At 42.3% G+C, this 24,582-nt stretch overlaps 1 protein-coding gene across 1 annotated transcript in view; it reads left to right on the top strand.

Annotated features, from left to right (window-relative positions):
• The first annotated feature begins 4,244 nt into the window (after positions 1-4,244).
• si:ch211-226o13.1 overlaps positions 4,245-24,582 on the top strand; it is a 30,842-nt gene continuing 10,504 nt past the window's right edge. Inside the window, exons 1-4 of the mRNA XM_068220049.2 lie at positions 4,245-4,319; positions 9,368-9,462; positions 18,248-20,185; positions 20,325-20,498. Of these exons, the coding sequence (XP_068076150.1) occupies positions 9,413-9,462; positions 18,248-20,185; positions 20,325-20,498 (2,162 nt within the window). The 5' untranslated portion in view covers positions 4,245-4,319; positions 9,368-9,412. The remainder of the gene's footprint in view (positions 4,320-9,367; positions 9,463-18,247; positions 20,186-20,324; positions 20,499-24,582) is intronic.

Raw genomic sequence — 24,582 nt, 5'->3', positions numbered from 1 at the left:
AAGTAGGTGGATAACCTCAACTTTGGTTCCAAAATCGGAGGTAATGAAGAAGATTTCTATTCTCTCAGTGTGAAGTATTTTCTAAGTGTAAAGCAGTCAATTTTCTCTTCACAAAATGTATGTAGTGTTTGCAGCAAACATGCCAGCGTGTGTTAAAAATACAGTGATATGTCTGTGTAAGATGAGAGTGCCTGCACTAAAGAAGCAACACTAGGAGAAGGCTGAGTGACTGATTGTGTAGAATAACTGAATATGTAAAGCACTGATTATTTATGTTAAATACTTGTATGAAGGTATTTGTATCAGAAGTTAGAATGAGTAACATATTATCAAGTTATTATCCTATCATGACAAATGTATGTAAACACTTAGTTCCTTTGCATAAGTTGCATCTATACTTTGCTGACATAGACCTGTAACATCTCTGCTGACATGAGCTAGTGGGCTGAGAGCCAAGAATAGCAGGACCCCTTAGACTAAAAACCTATTCAAAAATGGTCAAGAGTTAAAAAGAGACTTAGGGGTGTGTCAAATAATCCTGTATAAAAATTGTAACAAACACAGATACTTCAAAAGGTGCAGGAGAGACTTCAGAAGGTGTCCAGAAGAGACTTCAGAATGCTCTGGGGTCTGCTCTGCTCTTTCTCGGCTTTATTATGGAGAATAAAGTCTATTTCCTGATATTCAAAACCTCTGGTCTGATAATTTGTAATTGATTAGTCGTCGAATTTACGACAGTAACTTCTGGGTATGTTAAGTAGCCATAGCAACTTACTCTCTGAACATAACCTGCTCTGGAGCAGGTTATGTTCAGAAAGTAAGTTGCTATGTTTCAAAGTTTGTCTGTTTCAGAGAGTTTACTGAGCATTGCATGCTCTTTTGATGAGAATATTTATGGATGTGGACACACAGATACAAGTTTTTTCGTTGTGAGAGGGTTATAAGTGCATAGTTTTTTTCATAACCAAATTCATAATGTTAATGTATTTAACAAACCTTTTTGAAATCAAATGTGACAAACCGCGGGTCTGCGCTTAGCATAAAAAACATTCAGTGCAGCTCTTTGTATTTGCGTCAGGGCATTTTAGGCAACTGTACAATGTGGCAGTATGACCACCTGTACAGTATGCCTGGCACTGAACTGTTTTTTACACTTTTGTACAGTTCCTTGGTCATACATTACTGCGTATCATTACACAGATGATTCAGAGCACGGCAATAGCGTAGTGGACAGTGCGTTGATAAAGAACAACGGAGCGCACAACGGAGCGAGTTCAAATCTCACTTACAGATCTTGTGTTTTTTCTCTCCTTCTGCACCCTCACATTTTTCTGTATAATATTATAAGTGGCAGCTTTGTCTTTTGTAGGAAAATATATCTTTAATTTAAGATGTAGGACGTCGTTCTTATATATACATTCACGCACACACACCTACATTTTTTAATATAATATTTTTTTCAGGGTTTCTAAATGCTATTGTGTGCATTAATTGCAGCCGATTTTAAAGCTCCATCAGTCACTAAAGACACTGATAATATAAAATTTGTCCAAAGTATAAGTGTGCAGGTACAACTTAATTTTCTATCCTTAATCTTGGTGTTTCAACTATTAAACTCATTACTGCTTCCACTTACCAGCTCATCACACACCCCACCTCATCACTATGTTGAGGCTAAATGGCTGATTTTCAGGAAGTAATGATTCAAGTGTATAACACAAATATAGTAAAAAAAAAACTATAAAGCAAATGTTGCTAAACACAATGTTTATTTTTATTATATTTGTATTATAAAATAGAATCATTACTGGGCACTACATTGTTACTTGCTGGAGGACAAAAGATACCCTTTTCTGCCTTATACGATGACACGTACCTGCAGCCTGACCCAGAGAAAATCTCAGTGACCCAAGCAGACAAAACAGATGGAAGAGTGCTAAAAATATATAATTAGTTAAAAAACTATGTTTAATCAAATAGTTTGTTCTGTTCATTTCTGCATTTCCTGAAATAAAACGAATGATTTTGTACACTGCTTTATACACACTCCTTTCAACGTGTAACATATTTTTCATACACATTTCTCACCTTAAGTTGATGCTCATGTGACTTTATCTTTGAAGATGGACCTTATACAGCTACTTTAGAATTTAAATATGTAGATAAAAGATTTTGTGATCCAAGAGTAATATTCAAATATGGAAAAGTGCAGAAAATTCTTACACTGCTTGTTAGTTGAGGCAGAAGGAACTTCGTCTGCATGCAAAATAAAAAGAACCTAAAGCTATCTGACAACAATCACAACAGTGACAGAGTGTGTGGTTTAAGTCAAAAACTCAACCACTGAAAAGCCTTTATTATAGGACACAGCAGTTAGACAGGCCTCTTTCTATTAGCTGCATGTCAGAAAGAATATTCTAGAGTGTTAAATAAAGAGCTCCAGTAATTAAATATTACCTTTTATGATAATGTTTCTGTGTTTAATGACTTTGGACAGAGTTCTAGCTCCAGAAAGATTACAATTTCTATAAGCCTTTCATTTACAGTTTGTTACACATGAGAGTATTATTAGTGCAGTGACACAACAGGACAACTCCTGAGCCTAGTCATATTAACTTAAAATATTGTAATTATATAATTATATATATTATATAAAATAGACATATACGTTATTGGTAGTAATGTATAATCTAATTTCAATTTTGCATTTTATTTAAAATGTTTCACGTTTATATTACTTTACTGATTCAATTTACTCTAACATTGCAGAAAACACATTATGTTTTCCAATCACACTAACAATAACACTAACCTGCTTCTTTTTAAAGGATAAAAATTGAGTAAAAAGTGTACTTAAAAAAGAGGCACCAGTTCCAGCTGCCACAAAAAGGCAATGGACACAGAATAAAATAGCTTGCGTCAAAAAGACAGAGAATCAGGGATAACAGCAACAAACATTTTAAAAGAAGAAGGGATAGACCTTGTTGAACTCATGAAATGCACAGACATACGTTCAACATGTGTCTACATCAAGGATCAGTCTTGCAGTTGTTCATTCTTTCATTCATTCATTTTCTTGTCTGTTTAGTCCCTTTATTAATCCGGGGTCGCCGCAGCGGAATGAACCGCCAACTTATCCAGCAAGTTTTTACGCAGCGGATGCCCTTCCAGCCGCAACCCATATCTGGGAAACATCCACACACACATTCACACACACTCATACACTACGGACAAATTAGTCTACCCAATTCACCTGTAACGCTTGTCTTTGAACTGTTGGGGAAACCGGAGCACCCGGAGGAAACCCACGCGAAGGCATGGAGAACATTACACAGAAACACACAAACTCCACACAGAAACGCCAACTGAGCCAAGGTTCGAACCAGCAAACCTATTATTCCTATTATTTCTTGCTGTGAGGCGACAGCACTACCTACTGCACCACTGCCTCACCTCTTGCAGTATTTTTATTTTTTTGCATCCAACGAAACAGATGGGAGTTGAATTAAAATAGATAGCTGGATTCACATTTTAATAAATTATATAAAAAAGTATAGAAATGAAAGGTAAAATGCAAATGCATAATTTAAATGGTTTATAGTAATGGTTGATTTCTATAATTGTTTATAATCTATTCGTATACTTTTATGTATTTCTGTATTTATTAAGTTTTTGCTTGTTTGTTGTATTGTTTATCTGTTAGAACTCATACTGTATTGCTAACAGCAAGTGACAGAATTTCTTTCTTTCATTCCAATTACAGCAAATAACTCCTGCAGGAATTATAAAATCCTGCAGGATTTGTCACTTGCTTGGATCCACTGTGAAATCTGTAAGAAATTCCTGCACATATCGTCAATGTGTCCTACAGGATTTTATAATTCCTGCAGTACTGCAGCTATCCTGCAGGGGGAAAAATAAATCCTTCAGGATTCCTGTAAAAAGTACTGCATGATTCTAAAACCTGTAGAGTTGCCTGCACATTGTCATTTTGTCCTGCAGGATTTCATAATTCCTACAGGATACCAGCAGGTTCCTGCAGAAAAAAATAAAGAGAACACAAGGACAGAATAAACTCAATGAATGTATCCTCACTTTATGTAGGAACTGAAATACCTTAGGTAATTTAAGAAGGCAGCGAAAGCAGTCATTTTATATTCAGGGAAATCCACATTGAAGGACTGATGTTACTTTCTCCAATACAGCAGGTGGCGGTGTGCAGTTTTACTCTGCTCTCTGACTCAACGCACAGCCAGAAGAAGAAGAGGTGCGCAGCGTCTAAACTTTCTGCTCCACATCCAGCGTTAATACTGCTTTAGGTAAAGTCACGCATGTAACCCTCTGCATGTCATTTGATTGAATGTAAATCCCGCATGTCCTTATCTACTCTGTTCAGAGTGTTTGTGACGGATGTTTTTACTGAACTGACCGTAGACTGATTGAAAGATGAAATGAAAGAGATGAAATCTGTGATCAGGAGTCATAGTTCAGTAAATCAAAGTTCTCCAATATATTTCATATGTTTTTCAATATGAACATGTTTGCTGAATCTAGCATTTTAACATGCTTTACAGCACTGCTCGACGCTGATCACTTGTAATGTCTGCGCGAGTGTGCGTTAACGATCGCGTGCATGAGCGACCTGGGCGTTCCCGAGAGAGTATTTCACGGAACAGCGCCCCCTGGTCACAATTTTCGGCACAACATAACCCTTCAGAAACGAAAGTGAAAAAGCTTGTTGTCACAGTTTTAAACAGACAGAATCCATAGTTTACCTACAATAGCTTTATATCTTTAATGTCCTGACAGAACCTGTATTGCTGAGTTCACTGCATGATTTTCAAAGTAGTCGTGTCACCGATGTTTTGGTAAAGTTAGTTTTATATTCGCAAATTTGTTTATTTAGACGTCTCTATATTGTTTACCATGTTACTTTGAATATTCGATCGGATTTAGCATGCAAGTATGACTTGAAAACAACATTACACTGATTATTTGACTGTGAGCAATGTTGTACTTTGATAGTCATTGGCTGCTAATAAGATTTCGCTATTTAGAGTTTCCAAATAATTATTTCATGAAATTATATTATTAAGGGCAAAGTCCGAATGTGCAAATATAAAACCAACTTTACCTCTATTGTTTTCACACTGCATGACAGTCTGGGCTTTGTTGCTGCTTTGTTTACACTGCCAGATGGACAGGGGCTTTCACACTGTATCACAGACAACTTTGTTTTAAACGAAACAACCAAAAACACGTAGTATATATTTGTTTATTAACTACATAAGAAGTAAAAGCATAATAGAGTAGAAAATCTACATATTTGTTCACCTGGATTTGAGGGGAATTAGCAATTTATCCTCAATTTTTTTTTTTTGACCCGATTGTAATATTGCTCACATGACACGTCAAACAGACACAGGTGCTCCTGCCAAATTTACATTAGTTTTTCCTCCATTTCTTGGGTCCAAATAAACTGAAAATGAGCGCATTTAACTTCTCTCTGATGTAATTTTCAGTTAAAACTCATTTCACCTGGCATGACAGCTCCAAATATTCAGCATGCCAAATATCTCACAGGTGTCTGTGATTCATTAGCGATTCTCTCAGATGGCGTCTTTGATAGTTCACATTGTGTGATTGTTATGCCGAGTTCAGACTGCATGATTTTCAAAGTAGTCATGTCACAGATGTTTTCACACTGCATGACTATCTGGGCTAGCGTTTCGTCGCTGCTTTGTTTACACTGCAAGATGGATCAGCGACAGGGGCTTTCACGTTGCAAGATTTTACTATTGGAAGAATCACCAACAACTCCATCCAAAATACGTCTCACAGCCAAAAACATGTAGTATATCTTTTGTTATTAACTACATAATGAGAAAGAAGCCTTTAATGGGGTAGAACATGTCCATGTTTGCTCACCTGGGTTTAAAGGGAATTAGCCATTTCTCCTCAACGTTGATGATAAACTACTTTCTTTCTGTATGAAACGTCAAACAGACACGGTTGCTCCTGAGTCCGGTCAAACCTCCATTAGTTTTTCCTCCATTTCGTGGGTCCAAATAAACCGAAAAAGAGCGCTTTTAACTTCTCCCCAGCCTCCCGCTGGCCTGCAGCAGGTATACACACACACACAAGTGAATGCTGCTCTCTCGTTGGCTGTAGGTGATCGCTGATGTTATTTTCAGTCAAAACTCAATTCACATGGCATGATTTGAATCGCGTCTTAGATCGCGTCTTTGAAAGTTCATACTGTGTGATTGTCTTGTCACTCACGTGCACGAGCAGTGATTTGCCTGTGATTTCAGGCATTTGTCGGCGATTTCTCAAAACTTGTCGGCGAGCCAAAATCCGGGCTAAAATCACGCAGTCTGAACTAGGCTTGGGCGGTTTTGCGGTATTATGGTATACCGCGGGATCTAAAAATAGCAACGGTGTGAGTTTCAATACCGTTATACCGTCATAAAATATTAAATATCCTTTATTTAATGCCTACAAAAACGTATGTGTGGTTGTCATCACGGGACAGTGTGGAGGAGAGAGAGAGAGAGGAAGAGGGAGGGTGAAAGGGAGGGTGAGAGGGAAGAGGGAGGGTGAAAGGGAGGGTGAGAGGGAAGGGGGAGAGGGACAGGGAGAGGTGACGTGACAAGTTGCGCTCCAAAGTGTCCTGCTGTTTGGCAGTTTCGACTGAACAGAAGGGAGACGTGGTTAATATGAACTAGAGGTCTGCATTAGAGCTGAAGATCTTTGCCCGAACCCGGCGAGACCCGAAAAAATCCAAATCCCTGCATTAAAATCCATCCCTGCAAAGGTGAAACAAATGATGAATAAGTAGTAAAAAAGCGAATTATTACGGCGGTCAAGTCAGTCACTAGCTCAGAAGGAACGGTTATTCCAGCCGCAGGTGTTTCGCGGTCGCTCATACACTGCGTATTACGGTAGAGCCCTAAACCGCAAGCTGACAGGTAAAATGATGAGGCAATTCGCTACACTGAAACTGCTGTCATGGAAAATTAAATGGATGTTCCTGACTGGTAGAAAATTAACAAACAATCCTACCCAAAACTTGAAAAATCAGCCAGATCAGAACTCTGCATCTCGGCCTATAGCCGCAGGAAAGGATGTTCAGTTCTGCTGGACCCCGTGAGCTCAGGACTGCGCTAAAGCCAGTGGATTTAATAATGTTCCTCCACAAACACACGTAGCCTAATCTTGGTGAGTAAAGGGTTTTTCAATTATAAATAAATATTAATTAAACCATATAACCATAATGTAGACAGAGTATACAGGCTAATGGTGGCATTATTCTTTTAATATTCCAACACAATCTCACAGCAATTCGTAACTTTTTGGCTAATTCGTATGAATTCGTACGATCTAATTAGTACAATTTAGTACGATTTGCTTATCCCCCAATGACGGTTGGGGTTAGAGGTGGGGTTAGGTGCCACGCCTCCTTTTTAAAATTGTACCATTTCGTACGACTGAACTCGTACGAATTCGTACGAATTAGCCACTAAACTGGCAAAACGTAAAATACTTACGTTTTCTCGTGAGATCAGGCTGAATATTCAGCTTCACGGCCGCCCTAATGCCAGATTGTGAAGAGAAGAGGCGTAACACATCTTGCACAGCACAGCCTTTATCTTAATTTTGTTATTGCCAAAATACCCGTCATCATTTAGAGTTTATTTTAATTTGATTTGTTAAGCAAGATTTCTTTTCATTGGTGTGTTGGCCAATTTAATGGCTAAGGGTATGTACCTAGACCTATATAGAGTGCTGAGATGTTACGATGTTACAGAGGACTTATTTTATTTCTTTGTTCCAACTTTCAAGTGGCCTATAGTCTATGTTTGTTACGAATAAATGATGTTAAAACATATCAATGACTTATTCTTGAAAAAATGCAATAGAGCTGTGTCCATGAGCACATTTGAATAATGTCGGGCTGTAAACGGGTTCGGGCTTTATAAAGCTGTCAATCAAAATGTACCTGTCGGACTCGGGACCTATCGGGTATAATTTTTATGGCCCGATTGCAGCTCTCTGCATTCCCGCTGCAGTAACGACGGAGCCGGCCAGATTTCTTACGGTGTGGGAGTACATTTCTGAAAAATCGCGGGAGAGATGTGTGTATGTTTGTGTAAGAGAGAGAGAGAGAGGTGCTGTGCGGCTCTCCCCCCCCCCTCTCTCTCTCTCTCTCTCCCTCTCCCTCTCTCTCTCTCTCCTCTCTGACCGCAAGCCTAAGGTCGCATAGAAGGTATTCAGTTTCTGAATGTTTTAGGGTGCTTTCACACCTTTGAATCGATTCAGTTGTTCCGAAACAGAGATTAAAATTGTTACATTGTTGCTCTTTGCTCTTGGAGCGGTTCGCTTTCACACTGCAAAGTTTCTAATCGGACCAAAAGAGCTAAAACAAGTCACGTAAACTCTCTTCACATTGGTCAGAGTGTCAGGGTTTATTTTGCAGCGTCCCGCTCAGCTGTCAGGAGAGGTGGTGATTGACAGGGTGCGCGCGCGTGACGTGTCTGGGGAGAGACACGGTGGGGAGGGGTGAGAAGGGTGCGCGACGATGCCTATTTGAGGACTGGGAGAGAGACGCGAGATTACCGGGAGATCATCACTCGTTTGCGGGCATCCGGAGACTCGCGAAACTTCCCGCCCTACTCATAATTCTCTCTTCATATAGCCGTAAGCCTATTACATATCCATAAAACACTGTGATATAACCGCGCTCGGATCGGATCGCTTTCTCACTGCAATCGAACCGCTCCAGGGTTCGTTTCAATCGAGCCGAGACCACCTCATTCAAGCGATCTCAGAGCGATTACTTTGGCGCGGAACAGAGCGCGATTGCCCTGTTCACATATGCCAATCGAACCGCGCTAACTGGGCAAATGAGATACGTTCCGAAACAAAAGTGTAGGTGTGAAAGCACCCTTAGGCTCAAGCCAACAGTTTGGTGACGCTGTCTGAGCCTTACGTCATAATTTTTTTTATTACGCCGGTAATACCGGATACCGGGGTAAAATATGGAGGCGGTTTGACGGTATCAAAATTTGGATACCGCCCAAGCCTAGTCTGAACTAGGCATTACTTGCGTGCACAAGCACTGATTTGCCTGTGATTTTAGGCATTTGTCTGCGAGTCAGAATCGGGGCTAAAATCATACAGTCTGAACTTGGCATAAGGTTTATGTGAATCTGTATGTATGATTATATTTTATTCCTAATCAAACGGATGATGGCTGTGATTCTATTGATTGTTTACTTGTGATGTGTTTCCTGCTGATCTATTCCTGCATTCAGCTGAATTTTGAAGGCTGATCAATGACTGGAGATCTGTGATTGTTCATCAGTTTCTTCTAGAGTTTCTGCTGGAGATCAAACTTTTCAGATCCATCATGGAGGACACGCACACTTCTGGAGATCTGGATTTGTTTACATCATGCAGGTATTTCGTCTAGACACTACATTTCATATGATTATTTTTTACAAGATATTATATTTACTCTCTATTAATCTGTCAGAATATATATATATATATATATATATATATATATATATATATATATATTGTTGGGTTGTTAGGTTAGGATTGTATTCTGAGGAGGTTCTAATTTCTCTAGCCTTGCCCTTGGGGTGTCGATCAGAACACAGGAGTGGATCAGGCAGTTAAGGTCAATCAAACTGGTTTATTGAACACTGAAGAGGTGTGTGTATAGGCGTGTGTGTGGTTCTACAATGAAATAGAAATAATAAAATAGTCAGTATAACATAATTAGACATCTAGATCACAAATAACATTCACCATATATAATCACAGTACAATATTATAATATATGCATCAAGTACAACGCTTCATCGAGCCGAGCAGTAAACGTGATGTAATGGTTTCACTTTCGCTATGCAGTACAATCAGCATGTCAAAACCGAAAGTACTCAAAACTGGCAATAAGCCCAGAAAATGACTTCTTAAAACACTTGTCATGAGTAAATCCCATTGTAATAGCATGATAACATAAACAAGCATGTATAGAACATAATTTACATATAATTAGCGATCTTATGATCATAAACTCGTGCGAGAGCACGTGAATGCGCCGAACGCGCCGGATGAACTTAACCCCGTCATTTCTGAATGTCCCGCTAATAGCGTATAAACGCCAAATCACTCGATCATTAGTTACTGAAATGAGAACGACTGTCCTTTAGATCAGAATGTGTACTCACAGTTTGTTATAGACGCACACAATTACACACAAAGGCACATAGGATGAGGCCATTCCCCATAGCTGCGGGCGCTTCTCTGCATAGCTCTGCTTTGTGCTGCGTCATGAGGATGATAGACAGGTACGTCAAGTCCCGCCTCTCTAACATTGCCGCCCCCAAATTTATTTGTAAATTTGCTCTGTTAAATTTGCCTCAACTTGGTTGTTGTGTTTCTTTACTCCCCATATGATCCTCTTCTTCAGGGATTTCCGGAAGTACAATCAGACAAGATATTGGCCGTGTATATGTCCTGTTTTTTATCTGGATCTCTGCTGTTCTGACATGTCCATCTGCTCCTGGAAATACTCTAGTTACTTTTCCAATTTGCCATAGGGCTCGTGGCAGCTGGGGGTCAACTAGCATAGCTACTGTGCCAGGCTCAATGTCAGGTGTTGATCTTTGCCACTGTCCTCTTGTCTGCAAAGCTGGTAAGTAATGTCTTATGAAAGCAGTCCAGAATCTGTCAGCCAATATCTGGGAATGCCTCCATCTCCGTTTAGTAAGGAGATCAGACTCAGGATATACTACTTGGGGTAAGGAACCATCTGGCCGCCCCATCAGCAGTCAATTGGGAGTGACTGGGTCCAGGTCAGCCAGATCTGCTGAAACATAACCTAAAGGTTTAGAATTCAAGATGGCTTCTACTTCAATCAAAACAGTCTGGAGAACTTCTTCGGACACAGTCTCTGAGCCCAGAGCTGTGCGGAGAGCCATTTTTATTGAACAAATCTCCCTCTTCCATACACCACCAAAGTGGGGAGACGCAGGAGGATTGAAGTGGAAATTGATCCTCTGTTTGGCTAACAAATGCTGTAGGTCTGAACTTAGGGTGCTGAAGGTTTCTCTGAGTTCTGTTTCGCCACCTCGAAAGTTTGTGCCTTGGTCAGAGTATAGTTCTGCAGGCTGGCCACGTCGGCCAATGAACCTTCTCAATGCCATTAGAAAGGCATCACTGGTCATAGAGGTTAGCACTTCTATGTGCACAGCACGGGTGGTGAGACACTTGAACAGGAGGCCCCACCTTTTTTCTGTCCTTCGACCTAATGTCACCATCAATGGGCCAAAACAATCCATGCCTTCTGAATAGAATGCTGGCTTAAACAATCCGAGTCTTGGCGGGGGTAGATCGACTATCTGCTGTGTAGCTGGCTTTGACCTCCATTTACAACAATCAAGGCATGTCCTTTGGTACTTCTTGACTGCCTCCCTACCCCTCAGAATCCACACTCTTCTGCGGAGTTCAGCAAACACTCGCTCTCGTCCCGGGTGAAGGAGTCGAGCATCATAGTCTTTGATAAACAGTTGGGTGTATGGATGATGAGGGTCAAGTACTATGGGAGGAATAGTGGCTGGGTCAAGGACTTCTACTCGTCTCAGACGTCCTCCCACTCGTATAAGTTGGGTTTCTGAGTCAAACTCTGGGGAAAGACATAATAGCCGACTGTTAGAGCGAACTGGTTTATTAGCTTATAGCAGCTAAAAATCCTCAGGAAAACAGTCCATCTGTATCCCTCTCAAAGCCACAGTCTCTGCATCTTTGTAAGCATCAGCTGTGAGGGAATTATCAAGGGCAGCCGTCCCGTGCAACTCCTGTGCAATTGCCTCCACCAGCTCATTCCAGCTTCTGCATTGCTTTCCATCTAAAGTCGTTGGGGTAGTAATAGTAATTCCACAAAATGTTCCTCTCTTAAGTTCAGTTTCATCCACAGCATCCGAAAATTGGGAGTTGGGGTGAGAAGGCCACTTTTCTTGAGGCTGCATTAAAAACTTTGGACCATTATGCCATCTGTTGGGTCCAATAAGGTCTTGCAGGTTCTTGCCTCGAGTCAGGTCGTCGGCAGGATTTTCTTCCGAATTGACATATCTCCATTCTGCACAGTCCGTCAACTCCTGAATCTCCGCCACCCTGGTACCCACAAAGACCTTGTACCTACAGGATTCTGAACATAGCCAGTGGAGGACAATAGTGGAATCAGTCCAGTAAGTAAATTTGTCCAACTTCACAGTGAGCTCATTTACAAGCAACTTTGCTAACTGTGCACCTATCAAAGCAGCACAAAGCTCAAGCCTCAGGATGGACTGCTGCTTTCGTGGAGCTACTCGTGATCGGGCTAGAAGGAAGGCTAGATGAAGTTCTCCCTGATGATCTTCTGTGAGCAGGTAAGCAACAGCTCCATATGCCTTCTCAGAAGCGTCACTAAAGATATGAATTTCTCGTCGCACATCTGAGTGATCCATGTAGTAGGGGTAATAGCATCTAGGTAGTGTCACCTCAGGTAGATATTTTAGTTCTTCTTCCGATTTCATTCATTCCTGTTGAAGTTCACCAGGAAGTTGAGGATCATCCTAGTCCCTGTGCTTGACCCAGAGCTGCTGCACTATCACCTTAGCCCTAGTAGTATATGGAAGGATAACTCCAAGGGGGTCGTACTGACTCGCCAGCACCCAGTAAATGTTACGCATTGTCAGGGCATTGTATGTGATAGGTCGGTGTTTAAAGCCCAGATTGTCTGATTTACAGTGCCAACTCAGGCCTAATGTTGACTCGCGTGGTTCAGCTTTGTCTTGAGAAAGCCATAACTCCAGCTTAGTGGACCTGGCCTCAGGGGGTAGGTGACTGATAACTTCCCCTTTATTACTTGCCCACTGTCGGATGTCTAAACCACCGGAGGTTAGGAGAGCCTGTAACTTGTCCACTAACTGTCGTGCTTCCTGTGCAGAGGGTAGGCTTTGTAGACAGTTGTCTACGTAGAAACACTTGTTTACTGAGAATCTTACATCCTCATCAGGGGTACTGTGCAATGCCACATGTTGCTGTAGGGCGAAGGTCATAGCAGGGGCTACATGTCGTCCCGAAAGGAAGAACTTGCCACTCATATGTGTCTGGCGGTTCCTCTCATCGCAGGTCACGCCACAAGAAGCGCAGGAGTGGCCTGTCCTCAGGCAGTAGCAGGACCTGATGAAACATGCCACGTATATCCCCGCTGATGGCTACACAATGTTCTCTAAATCGCAAGAGGACACCCAGGAGGGAGGGACTTAAGACTGGACCAGGAAGCAAGGAGTCATTTAGGTTCAGTCCCTCATATTCGAAGGAACAGTTGAATACAAGGCGATTTTTCTCATTGTGAGTGATCATGTGAGGGGTGATATACCATTTTTTCTCTAGTGCTTTCCTTCTCCTCATTCTGCAGCTTGATGGCAGCCCCAGCCAGCTCCAACTTCTTTATCTCTGACTTATAAACCTCTGCTCTTTCTGGAGACCGAGTAAGCCGCCGCTCTATTCCCCTGAGATTAGGCATCACAGCATCTTGGGGGGCAGAAAAGAGAGGGAAATCTTTTCTGCGCAATAGAGGTGTTGCATAGCGGAGAATGCCATTAACCTCAACCCGAGTAGTCTTAGTCTCCAAGAGATGAATAGCCTCTCGATCTTCTTTTGAACGTGTTACCTGCTTCTCACAACGATAAGGCATAACATCAATCTGCCAGAGCCTTTCAACATCCTTCCTCACCTGTCGCTCAGCAGGGGTCAGGGACAAGAAGAGGCACTGTTGTGATGACAACTGGTCTTTTAAGTGTCTTATGGGTCCCTGTAACGTCCATCCCAGCCTGGTCTGTATTGCTGCTGGTCCACCAGAGGGGCCCAGGCGGACAGGTGATATGGGAGTGATGAGGTGAGTATTGTCTGCTCCAAATAACAGCAATGGGTGTGCTCCCTCAAAGGGCTGCAGGGGAACGTTCTTTAGATGCTGATACTTCTCCAGGATGCTCAAAGGGTACGAATGGTCTGCTAGTCCTAGACGTTCAGCAGTAAAAGCAGCTGAGATTCTGTATACTTTCTGTGGCTGGGTAACTGGAGAAATCTGGAAAGAGACTGCAGCACCAGTGACAGCTTGCACGTCCTGACGAATAGTGCATAGGGCTAAGCTTTCCACCGGACCATGGATACCAAGTTTTGTGGCAGCAGGGGATAGGAGAATTGTCCTCTCCGATCCATCATCAAGGACAGCGTAGGTATCTAGTGTTTGGTCTTTGTGGCGAAGCAAAACTCTGACTACCTTAAGGAGAACCTTCCTACATCCTGTAGGTTTATCCAGATACAGAGTCTCTGTTGCTGAATTAACCAAACACGATCCTTCAGTCGCTGGTTTGAAGTTAACTTCATGAAGGATCTGTAGGTGCCTACCTTTACAAATACTGCATGGCTTTTTTAGGGTGCACTTTGCTGCCTGGTGTGTCCTCCCACAGCGCCAGCAGCGGTGATTTGTTTGAATCCATTCTGCGATCTGCTGTTTGTTAAAGGACTTGAATGTAGGGCATTGACTGAGGTAATGGTCTGTTTTGTCACAGTATGGGCAGAAAGCTTTGATTTGTGTTTGGAGGATACCTGAGCTGGCTGGGGGGACTATGCTGGGTACATTAGGTAGTTTAGGAGGGCCCTCCTCGGCTCCATGGAGTATTGTAGCTGACCGCCCAGGAAGGTTTATTACTCTTCCTTTCTCAGTCCTCTGCTCCACCCTGCGCCTGCGTTCTACAACATAATTCTCAGTGCTCTGACACCAGGCCTCATATTGCAGCCATTCTGAGAAATCCAGGAGGTTATACACTGCACCAGGTCGACGAAACATGTGTCTCCTGAACTCAGATGTCATTTCAGGAGGTAGTTTGCATAACAGTCTTTCCACATGTGACCCACATCTCAATTCAGCCTGACCATCATGGCCTAAAGTCTCCAACATACCAACAAGGGATCTAATTTGTAAGGCAAACTTATCAAAGGCTGCGGTATCGCCTCGTCGAATGTCAGGCGCATCCATCACTCTAGCTATCCGACGTAGGGCTAACTTGTAAGGTTGCCCAAACCTCTCAGTCAATGCTGCCATTGTGTCACTATAAGGGAACGGTGAGTTAAGGTAGGAGTCAGCTACCAGGCGGGCTTCATCTAATCTTAGATGATCCAGCAATATCTGATAACGGAACAGTTCAGTAGTATCAGGCGTTAACAGGTTCTCAAGAGCAATCTTTAGTCTGGTGAACTCACTAGGATCCCCTGTAACGAAGTCTGGAATGTTTGGGGTGGGACCACGATAAGTGCTTTCCCTCTCATCAGGATGCAGAGTGGATGCTCTGAACAAAGATGTCTGGTTTTTAGGTCTTCTTGGCTCATTACTGTGGTAAGGTTGAGGCATATCAGCAACGTTATGAGGTTTGAATGTTCGCTCAGAATGCCAGTTGTGCTCATGAGTGGGGGCTCTGGAATCCGTGGGGGGAGGAGCCAATTGGCATGAATTTCTATGGACAGATTCAACTTGATAGTGAGCAGAAGAAGTATCATGGTGAGCAGGAGTCTTAAATGACTCTGGGACGCCTCGTTTAGCTGCCATTCCGGTCTGTATTTCGTCCCTCATCAAGTGAAGCTGGTTAAGCATCTTACCCAGAAAATCTACGAGTACATGTTCAGTCTGTGGCTCTTTCACTGGGTGGCTAGGCATAGCAGAATGACCTCTTTGCTCCACAGCCTGCCTTCAGGTAAGTACTGAGTTATCACCTTCTCTATGAAAAATCAGATCTGAACTTAATGGAGCAGCGACAGTATTATGCAACTGAAATGACTGACTGGTATTTAGTGCATGGGAAGATGGCATTGGAAGAGACTCCAAGTGGTGCTTAGTCTGAGCAGGCCTATGTTAGGGGCTTAAGCATGTTTGTGGTGATAACTGATACTCTGTTTCTTCCCAGGGCCTGTGAAATGGTGAAGATACAGCAGACGGAACAGTAGGTATATTAACTCCAGACTGTAAAGGTGCTCCCATCCGTTGTCTGTCATAGGAATACTCTTTATTAACAGCAGTGGGTGGCCACTCATCCACCACATGTAATGAATACTGACTCACAGGACTGCTGGCACGGTCAGACGGGGCAGGGGAAATTTGTGCAGCATTTGATGGACCATATCTCCATAATTGTTCTGTAGAATACGGCATTACTGACTGACTGACCTGTTTATGACGTAAGGGTGTGAAGTCATAGTCCTCTAAATTGGCAGGTGGATAAACATGACGCTTAGGTCTGGCTCCTCTGGCGCCATCTGCATTCACCCCTTCAAACTGCATATTACCACCGTTGATCCTCTTTATCCAGGGGGCAATGGCTGAGCTCCGGCTCGAAGGACCAATTTGTTGGGTTGTTAGGTTAGGATTGTATTCTGAGGAGGTTCTAATTTCTCTAGCCTTGCCCTTGGGGTGTCGATCAGAACACAGGAGTGGATCAGGCAGTTAAGGTCAATCAAACTGGTTTATTGAACACTGAAGAGGTGTGTGTATAGGCGTGTGTGTGGTTCTACAATGAAATAGAACTAATAAAATAATCAGTATAACATAATTAGACATCTAGATCACAAATAACATTCACCATATATAATCACAGTACAATATTATAATATATGCATCAAGTACAACGCTTCATCGAGCCGAGCAGTAAACGTGATGTAATGGTTTCACTTTCGCTATGCAGTACAATCAGCATGTCAAAACCGAAAGTACTCAAAACTGGCAATAAGCCCAGAAAATGACTTCTTAAAACACTTGTCATAAGTAAATCCCATTGTAATAGCATGATAACATAAACAAGCATGTATAGAACATAATTTACATATAACTAGCGATCTTATGATCATAAACTCGTGCGAGAGCACGTGAATGCGCCGAACGCGCTGGATGAGCTTAACCCCGTCATTTCTGAATGTCCCGCTAATAGCGTATAAACGCCAAATCACTCGATCATTAGTTACTGAAATGAGAACGACTGTCCTTTAGATCAGAATGTGTACTCACAGTTTGTTATAGACGCACACAATTACACACAAAGGCACATAGGATGAGGCCATTCCCCATAGCTGCGGGCGCTTCTCTGCATAGCTCTGCTTTGTGCTGCGTCATAAGGATGATAGACAGGTACGTCAAGTCCCGCCTCTCTAACATATATATAAAATCTCACTTCTTACCTGGTGTTTTAAACATGGGATTGTCTACGTGTTTGCAAAATGGAAGTCGTACGACATCTTCCCTATCCACCTTACTCTGAGGAAAAGAGTGAACTTGAAATCTCTCAATACTGTCAGGTAAGAGCTGGCCAGAAAGTAACAAACAAAAACAATCGAAATAAAGATGTACAAATATCACAAAGTAGCTCAACATGAGCAAAAGTAATACAAAATAATTTTACCGAAACAAAAGTTAAGCAAAAACAACAAAAGACAAAATCATGTCATCAAAAACAAAATCAAAGGAAAAATGTTTTCCTCTGCTTTTCCTGGCATCCTTTTATATGACCACGCCTTGCGCCCAATGATGATCGACTGATCTCCTCACCAATCAGCTCTCGCAAAGGCAGACCTAAAGGAAATGACAGGCTGGGAGAAAGCGAGAGAGAGAGAGACAAAACAAAGAGAGAAAACAGAAGGCAAAAATACTACAAATATATGGCAACCGTAACACTCACATTTGATCATTAGTGAAGTACTGAAGTAGTAGTAAGTAACTAAAGTATTGAAACTCAAAATGTTAAGAGTTAGTAAAGTGAATTGGAAAGGATACTTGTTTAAAATGAAACTGTTTAAATCTTCTCTGTTTATTATCTTAATAAAGTGGAGCAATGTTACAGTGTTGTTACTGAAATCCTGATCCTGAATTTAATAAATGACAAACACTGTTACATATTTAAAGCATTTTAAGCATTAGACGTGATCAGTGTGTGTTGTGTAAAGTGCTTCACAATAGAGCTATAAGAGACATTTGAAGACTGGCCGGTTCTTGCTGATCTGAAATGGTTCCTGCATTACTATAGTTTGCTTCTTGATTAAATCTGTGTAATGTGTCTCAGCTGTTTTAGAGAAAACACACATGGCTTTACTAAAGGATCTTTACACTCATACTCATTCATTCTTTGTGTTGTTGTTGTTCCTGCAGTGTGGATGGAGATGATCAGACTAGAGACCTGCAGCAGGATTCACTCCAACCAGAACATGATGAACTGCAGAGAGCCAAAAACCAGCACAAAACTAGCATGAAGAACAAGTATGAGAGATTATTTGAGGGAATCAACCATGGAGAGACTCAAAAATTCCTGAATAGGATCTACACACAGCTCTACATCATAGAAGGAGAGAGTGAAGGAGTGAATAGAGAGCATGACGTTTTACAGATAGAGAAAAGAGCCAGAACAAAACCCTCACAACACACTCCAGTCTACTGCAATGACATCTTTAAAGCCTCAGCTGGAGCAGGACATGAGGAGAAGATCAAGAAGGAGAAAGCCCAGATCAAGACTGTTCTCACTAAAGGCATCGCTGGAATCGGGAAAACCGTCTCTGTGCAGAAGTTCATTCTGGACTGGGCCGAGGGAAAAGCCAATCAGGGTGTAGATTTCATGTTTGTGCTTCCATTTCGAGAGCTGAACTTGATCAGAGATCATCAGTACAGTCTTCACAGACTTCTGCTGGACTTTCATCCTGAACTTGAAGATCTGGAGCCCAAGATTTATGAGCAGTGTAGAGTTGTGTTCATCTTTGATGGTCTGGATGAAAGCAGAATCACACTCAACTTTTCAGATGAGGAGAAAGTTTGTGCTGTGACTGAATCTTCATCAGTGGCTGTGTTGATGTGGAGCCTCCTGAAAGGAGATCTGCTTCCCTCTGCTCTCATCTGGATCACCGCCAGACCAGCAGCAGCCCATCAGATCCCCTCCACATACATCCACCGTCTGACAGAGATTCAGGGATTCACTGAGCCTCAGAAGGAGGAATATTTCAGGAAGAGAATCAGCGACGAGCATCAAGCCAGCAGAATCATCTCCCACATCAGAAGAGCAAGAAGCCTCCAGATCATGTGCCACATACCCGTCTTCTGCTGGATCTCCTCCACTGTGCTTCAGAAGCTCCTGGAAGAAGATGTGAGTGCAGAAATCCCTCAAACTCTGACTGAGATGTACATCCACTTCCTGCTGATTCAGATCAACATGAGGAAGCAGAAGTATGAAGAGAGAGATCAAGAGAAACTCCTGCAGTCCAACAGAGGAGTGATCCTCAAACTTGCTGAAGTGGCTTTCAGACAGCTGATGAAGGGCAATGTGATGTTCTATGAGGAGGACCTGATTGAGAGCGGCATAGACGTCACTGACGCCTCGGTGTATTCTGGGATCTGCACTGAGATCTTCAAGGAGGAATCTGTGATTCATCAGAGGAAAGTCTACAGCTTCATCCATCTCAGCTTTCAGGAGTTTCTGGCTGCTTTCTTTGTGTTTCACTGCTATTTAACAGATAAAAGAGAACCAGTGATGTTGCTTTATGAGAGTAAATATTCAGATGATGAAGATGTGTCAGATGGTAATGAATATGAAGATTCAGATGTTCAATTTTTACAGTCGAGCTCTGAGTTCTCTCTGTGCCATCTGCTCAGTTTAGCAATATATAAAGCTGTCATGAGTAGTAATGGTCATCTGGATCTGTTCCTGTGGTTCCTGCTGGGCGTCTCACTGGAGTCTAATCAGAGACTCTTCCAGGATCTGCTGACACACACAGAGGAGAGCTCAGAGAGCATCAGGATAATTACACAGGACATTAAAGACAAGATCAAGACAGATGATGATCTCTCAGCTGAAAGATCCATCAATCTGTTCCTCTGTCTGCTGGAGGTAAAAGATCAGACTCTGGCCAGAGAGATTCAGGAGTTTGTGAAATCAGACAAACACTCAGAGAGGGAACTCTCTCCTGCTCACTGCTCAACAATCTCCTACATGATTGAGATGTCAGAGGAGCCGCTGGATGAGTTAGACTTTAATAAATTGAACACATCACCTGTGGGAAGATGGAGACTAATACCAGCTGTGAGAAACTGCAGAAGAGCTCTGTGAGTATTCATTGATTGATCAATGTATACTTATTAGTTTATTTCCAGTGTTACTTTTATCACTGTGGACTGAACTCATGAACACTCAACACTGCTCATTTCTTACTGCTGATTTTGTTGCTCTTTGTCCTCTACACAGACTACAGTGGAGTTATCTCTCTGTTCAGTATTGTGAGAGTTTGTTTTCAGCTCTAAAATCCTCAAACTGTGTGCTGAGAGAGCTGGACCTGAGTACCAATGACCTGCAGGATTCAGGAGTGAAGCTTCTCTCTGATGGACTGAAGAGTCCAAACTGTAAACTGGAGACACTGAGGTAAAATAAAAAAGTTTCCCTAAAATAAATGCTGCCACAAATGACTTTTACATTTTTATCACACAAAAAAGTATGATAAAGTAACGAGCATATGCTGTAATGCCTTTTATTTTTTGTTTATTTAGTGTGAATATTTCATGTTTCAGATGTAAAGTCAAGTATGAGAAAACTTTTTATACTAGTTATAATATTGCTCTTAAGTGTAATTTCTGCTGAAATTTTCATTGATTCGTGTTCTTTGGTATTTTTTTTTATGATACTGCCAAAATCATTCCACACAAATCTGTCTGGATCTGCTCATTGGGTTTCATTTTATGTCTGACTTGTGAATTTGTATGTGTTGTATTAGTTTTGTGTGTGTGGAAATTGAGTCGGTTCTGGTTAGAGTGGAATGATCTCACTGATGTTGTTTTTTCCATTCCATCTATTTTGACCTTCTCTATGCTGATAATGATCAGGGGCCTCATGTATCAACGCTGAGTACGCACAAAAACTTTGCGTACGCCAGCTTTCACGCTCAGAATCGCTCACGTTTAGATTTACTAACGATGAACTGAACGTGGGAATGTGTGCAGCTTCACGGCAGCTTTCTGGCTGGCGTACGCACATTTTTTGTGCGTGTCAGTTTTATTTTCATTGGCGACTCCTAGAGGCAGTTGTGTTAAATTGCTCTCTACAAAGTGTCTGAGCCTTGCAATGGCAGCTGTATGAGACGGGTTCATCTAGCAGGTATATAAGGTTTCCATACCATACATTTGACCAGCTAAACATTAAAGCATAATTTGCAGCGGTCGCCTGTTTTCCCAATGTAATCTGAGCTATCTACTGCACGCACATTGCTATAAAGACACTATCTGAAGATGAATTTGCATGCGTGAATCAGAAACATTTCCATTCAATAAATATGATGCACAGACTTATTAATGATTCCTACTTGTCTTTCTCGTGATAAATAGTTGGCAAAATCTGATATGTAGCCGCTGGATTTGAACCGAGTTCATGCTCGAACGTGTCAAAACATGATGACATGCGTCTTACGAGCTGCGCCACTGAGACTGTTACAGATACTGCAAAATTTTACACCTATAAATCACACCATTTCTTTTTTAATTCACTCCGTGCGATGTTCAGACCCAACTGTGTTAACCACATCAGCTAAACTCTCCCACTCTATTTTTTTCTTTTGTTGTTTATTCCGGAGAACAAACTTGCAAATAACACCGATGTTCTCCAGTCTACCTCCGAAAGCAGCACCTCCAATTCACATTCTGTTCAAAGTTTCTCTTTTTGCTTGATTTTGCCGTTGCTTTTTCTAGGGTTTTGCCAAAGTAGAGTCATTAGCATATTCATAATGGGGAGGAGGCAGGGAGGGGTTTTGTGCTCGTGCATGTTGCGCTCAGTTTCACGTTCATTTGTATGTACAAAAGAATATGCGTGGGATTCAGCGTACGCAGTGTTTCATACATCTGAAATTTTTTCTGCGTACGAATATTTACAGCTTTGTGCGTACGCAATTTTTAGTATGATTTCCACGAAAGTCTTCGTACATGAGGCCCCAGGTGACAGTCATCTGTGTCCCTGCTAAAACTGCTATTGCCTTCTGATTGGAGTAGTCCACTAGTGTAGTAGTGTTTACTATAAAGCTGGTTAGTTGCTCTCCTGTATTCTTCTTCAAATCTTGTGATTCTTTTATTATCCTTATTTTTGCTTTTTTTGTTATATATTGTGAAGTCAGAAAATAGCAAATGCTAATGATGATTATGATTCTCACAGGAATACACTAAACAAGAATGAGTTCAGCCAGCTGGAGGTGTTACAGTGGACAAGGGTGATGGGCGAGAGGCAGGTTAATGAAACCATGACAGGGTACAGGATAAGGCAGGTGGAAAGGGAGGAGGGCAAAGCCAAGGCAGGGACTACTGGACAGTAAACCAGAGCAGATCCTGTGGATAAGGATAAACAGCTGGAGGACAGAGGTTTAGTGGAGCTGGTAAAACCCTCCATGATGATTTAGATGTTGCAGAAGCCCACTTTTTGTGGAGGTTTTTGGCCATAGATCCTCAACAGCTGGAGGCCCTGATGTGGCCACCATAATAGCTGGGGTCATGGCATCATGTTGTGTAATGACTCTTAAAGCCTGGTTTATACTTCTGCATCAAGTGAACGGCGTAACCCACGGCGCATGCAACGCGCGTAGCTGTGCATTTATACTAATGTGCGCTGTCTCTGTTGGTCTGCATTAACACTTCCGAAATGCTAGTTGGCAGTGAGACATGTAAATGTTCCTCTGTGTTGAGTTACTTCGCTGGTGTTTTTGCTTTTCCTGAACACTTCCTGAATGTACAAGTGGCTCAAACTCGCTCATTTTGAGGCAGGAACCGCCAGACGTTCAACAACTTTAACTATGAGGTAAACACAAAACAAAACTTTACATCTGGAGCTCCTTCATGGGACTCCACACAGGTAAACAATCACTGCATCGGGCTTGTGCCATTTAAATCCCAGAGCTTGTGCTACGCGTCGTTGCGACGTGTAGTTACATTTTTTGTGAGGTGCACGTAGGGCTACAAGTCAACGCCGTAGCATACGCTTGCGTTTGACTCAGAAGTATAAATCAGCCGTTAGGCAGTTAGACATCTTGGTAAGATACTGAGGGTTAGCAGGCATGTCAGGTGATAAAGCCACAGGAGTTTAGAGTGTTGAATGTTCAAATAAACTGAGCTAGTAAATTTAAGTTAAAATCTGAAAATGCACTTCCTATTTTCTTTCTTCTAAATCAGGGGTCTCAAACTCAATTTACCTGGGGGCCGCAGGAGGCAAAGTCTGGGTGAGGCTGGGCCGCATAAGGGATTTCACAAAAAAAGTCCTCAAATGTCATTATTAACAGATGAATTATTTCTTCTGAACATGAAGTGTCCTGAACATTAATAGAACATTGAGTGAAGATTATGAACAGTTCTTCTGAACATGGCATCTTTTGCCTACTTCTTGCTGCCAGAGACTTGACAGCGCTTCTTCTCACAAATCTGAACCACATTTGGCTTTAGAGTGGAAGCAGTTGAGACCCTCAGTATGGCTTGAAAATGATCATCATTAAGTCTAGACCTGTACTTTGACTTATTGAAGTCCTAGGGAAAAAAGTGGGGGAACTCACTCAAAACTTCTATTCCCTCACCTAAAAAAAAAGGCGTATATTTGTATAAATAAAACATCCCCACCCCACTCCTGTCTGTACCAGTCTGTATCTACCTATAATATATATAAGATGCAGGGCAGGCACGTGGACACATAGGGCTCAACCTGTGCAGTGCACATGCCCTTTTTAGTTTTGCATAGAAAGTGCCCTTCCAAAATGATCAAAAGTGCCCCCGCGACGCGACACACCCTCGGTCCCGCCCTTCAGTAGGCGCGCGATAACACCGCTCTTGAGTACGCGCGCGACAACACAGCTGATCAGAACGCGCGCGACAACGCCCCTCCACACTTCCCGCCCGTCACAGCGTCTAACAAAAGGGCGGGGTGCGTGGTGACGTCACCGGCATCCTCGCCCCTTTGTTTACACGGTGGGCGGGGAATGCCAGTGACCGCTGTGTACGGATAGAATCAGCGGAGCGGGGAGCGATCTCTCTCCCCGCTCCGCTGATTCTGTCAGTGTACAGTGGTCGGCGCGGGCCACAAAATATTGCACTGAGGGCCGCAAATGGCCCGCAGGCCGCGAGTTTGAGACCCCTGTTCTAAATTGTGAGACTACATCTGTCTGAGGTATTGGGTGTGGCTAACATACTTAACCACGCCCCCCAACTGTCAGTTATGACAACAGACAGGAATGGGGTTGAAAAACATTAGGTGCGTTTGACTTTATGCAGGCTTCGCAGATCGATTGAAATCTGGCTTAAAACATGCTGGGTAGAAATATTGTCCGGATTGACGCTGTGTGGATGCCGTGTGACTGTCACATGTGGGATCAAAGTACCGCGACATCGCTCTGAGATCAGGTGACTGATTCAGGCCGTACAGCTTCTGAAGAGCGACTGCTGGAGCTGCAATGACGACACTGATATTACTCGATTGGCTGAGTTCAGCG

This window comes from Danio rerio, chromosome 4 (genome assembly GCF_049306965.1).
Source record: "Danio rerio strain Tuebingen ecotype United States chromosome 4, GRCz12tu, whole genome shotgun sequence".
NCBI classification, from domain to species: domain Eukaryota; kingdom Metazoa; phylum Chordata; class Actinopteri; order Cypriniformes; family Danionidae; genus Danio; species Danio rerio.
Note: the sequence above shows the minus strand (reverse complement) of the source record. Positions and strands in the feature narration are given on the sequence as shown.